Below are 1,658 nucleotides of genomic sequence, written 5' to 3' on the forward strand. Positions count from 1 at the left end.
AAATATCCACACCCATTTTAGTTTACATGCAGAATATGGTTATGCAAATTGGTATGGTGCAAAGATTTGTGAGACTCTTGACCTTTCTTGCAACACAAACAGAGAATCCCGAACAGCATGCCCATCTTCTAAAGGAACAGGAAAATACAGGTTCCACCCCACGTTTCACTTATGAGATTCGATTTGGTGTAAATATAGCATCACATTTCAGTGCCATCAAGCAGCAACTTAAGCACACTTCCCTGATATCCATTGACATGAAAATTGGTCAAATTCTAGCTAAGAGTATCCCGGCCCTATGAGCAAGCATTGCACTCAAATAGACAATACAGAGTATTGGGCACCAAATTTTTGAACTTCTCTTCGATTTGGACTAGGAGAAAGCAACACACATTGAGCTTGCCGGTATGCAACAAAACAAATCATCAGAACAGATGAAGACATACAGAGAGGACTTTATACCTTGGACGATAACACGCTATGCCCTCCTCCGATCAGTGTACCTCCTCGCAGGCACACTCTGCAGCGGTGGCGGTGGCGGCAGCATCCTCCCCCTCCTCCTCCTCACGACCTCCGCGGCCACGCAAGCAGTGAGGACGAGGCAGATGATGCAGACGGTGATGACGGGCGGCGAGACGAACGACGACGCTTCCGCTTCATCCCTCGGAGCACGCCCCGCAGCGGCCTCCGCGACGCCGACTTGGGGGCCTCTGCTCTGGCCGGGCTGCCACGGGAAACAGAACACCGCCGCAAAGCAAAACCCACCAAATCAAGCGCGTTATTAGTCGTTTTCTGGGAGCTCGAAGAAGCGGAGGAACTGAAGGAAGGGGGCAAAGTCCGGCAGCACGCGAGCGAGGGTACCTTGGGGACGGAAGCTCTCTGAACGCACAGCCCGGTGAGGAGCACCACGGCCGCCTGGGGCCGGTAGTCGACGATGCCCCAGCCCCTGCGGTGCGCCGCGGCGGCGGCGGCGTAGACCACCAGCGCGATGGCAGCGTGGAACATCGGCGCGGCGCAGTCGGAGAGCGCCATGGGAGCGGAGCGGTAACCCTAGGCTCCAGAAGCTTCTGCGCCGGGGCGGCGGGGGGCGGAGCGGGTTGGTGGCGGAGAGCGTGGGGGTGGTGGTGTGGTGGCCTTGTAAGGGACGGGAAAGGCGAGTGGGTGACCGGGTGATAACCGGTTACCGGGTGGAAACGGTATCGTGTGCACCTGCTCCGGCTGGGGAAAAAATCTGTTGCGTGCACCCAGGAGGTGTACACGGGGCTTCACTTGGGATGAGGGGTTTCCTGCCGGAATTTCCAGGGATGCTCACTTCTCTTCTCATGTTTAATAACAACGGCTTGAGAAGAATGTTACATTTTCCCGTTGAAAATTTTTACCTTTGCCGTTGAACAATTTTCTAGGGAACTTTCAAATTGAACGTTCACCACTGAGATGCGTTTTTTTTTCATTTCTCAATTTATATCGCCGAATAATAGTCCTATTCAGCAAGAATATATGTAAACTGGGTCTCGAGGCACCCTATCTGAATGCTTAGCACAGTTAGTGTAGATATTAGACCATACTAATTGCATTGAGTAAGCATGAGTACGTGACATATAAAGTTATGGTGTCCAGTCTACCATGGAGTCAACGGGACAACGGAGGTGATGTACAAT

At 52.7% G+C, this 1,658-nt stretch overlaps 1 protein-coding gene across 1 annotated transcript; it reads right to left on the minus strand.

Annotated features, from left to right (window-relative positions):
• Positions 1–472: 472 nt before the first annotated feature.
• LOC101773009 lies at positions 473–1,084 on the minus strand. The gene is made up of 2 exons (XM_022827348.1): positions 862–1,084; positions 473–724 (listed from the first exon to the last, which is right to left on the minus strand). The coding sequence occupies exons 1-2, from the start codon at positions 1,030–1,032 to the stop codon at positions 479–481; spliced, it is 417 nt and encodes a 138-aa protein (XP_022683083.1). The 5' UTR covers positions 1,033–1,084; the 3' UTR covers positions 473–478.
• Positions 1,085–1,658: the final 574 nt, after the last annotated feature.

This window comes from Setaria italica, chromosome VI (genome assembly GCF_000263155.2).
Source record: "Setaria italica strain Yugu1 chromosome VI, Setaria_italica_v2.0, whole genome shotgun sequence".
Classification (NCBI taxonomy): Eukaryota; Viridiplantae; Streptophyta; class Magnoliopsida; order Poales; family Poaceae; genus Setaria; species Setaria italica.

Excerpts from the sequence above, each read along its gene's own strand:
- LOC101773009 (XM_022827348.1), bottom strand. The coding sequence starts at position 1,032 with ATGGCGCTCTCCGACTGCGCCGCGCCGATGTTCCACGCTGCCATCGCG. Across the intron at positions 725-861 it reads AGAGAGCTTCCGTCCCCAAG|CCCGGCCAGAGCAGAGGCCC; the intron begins GTACCCTCGCTC and ends TTCCCGTGGCAG.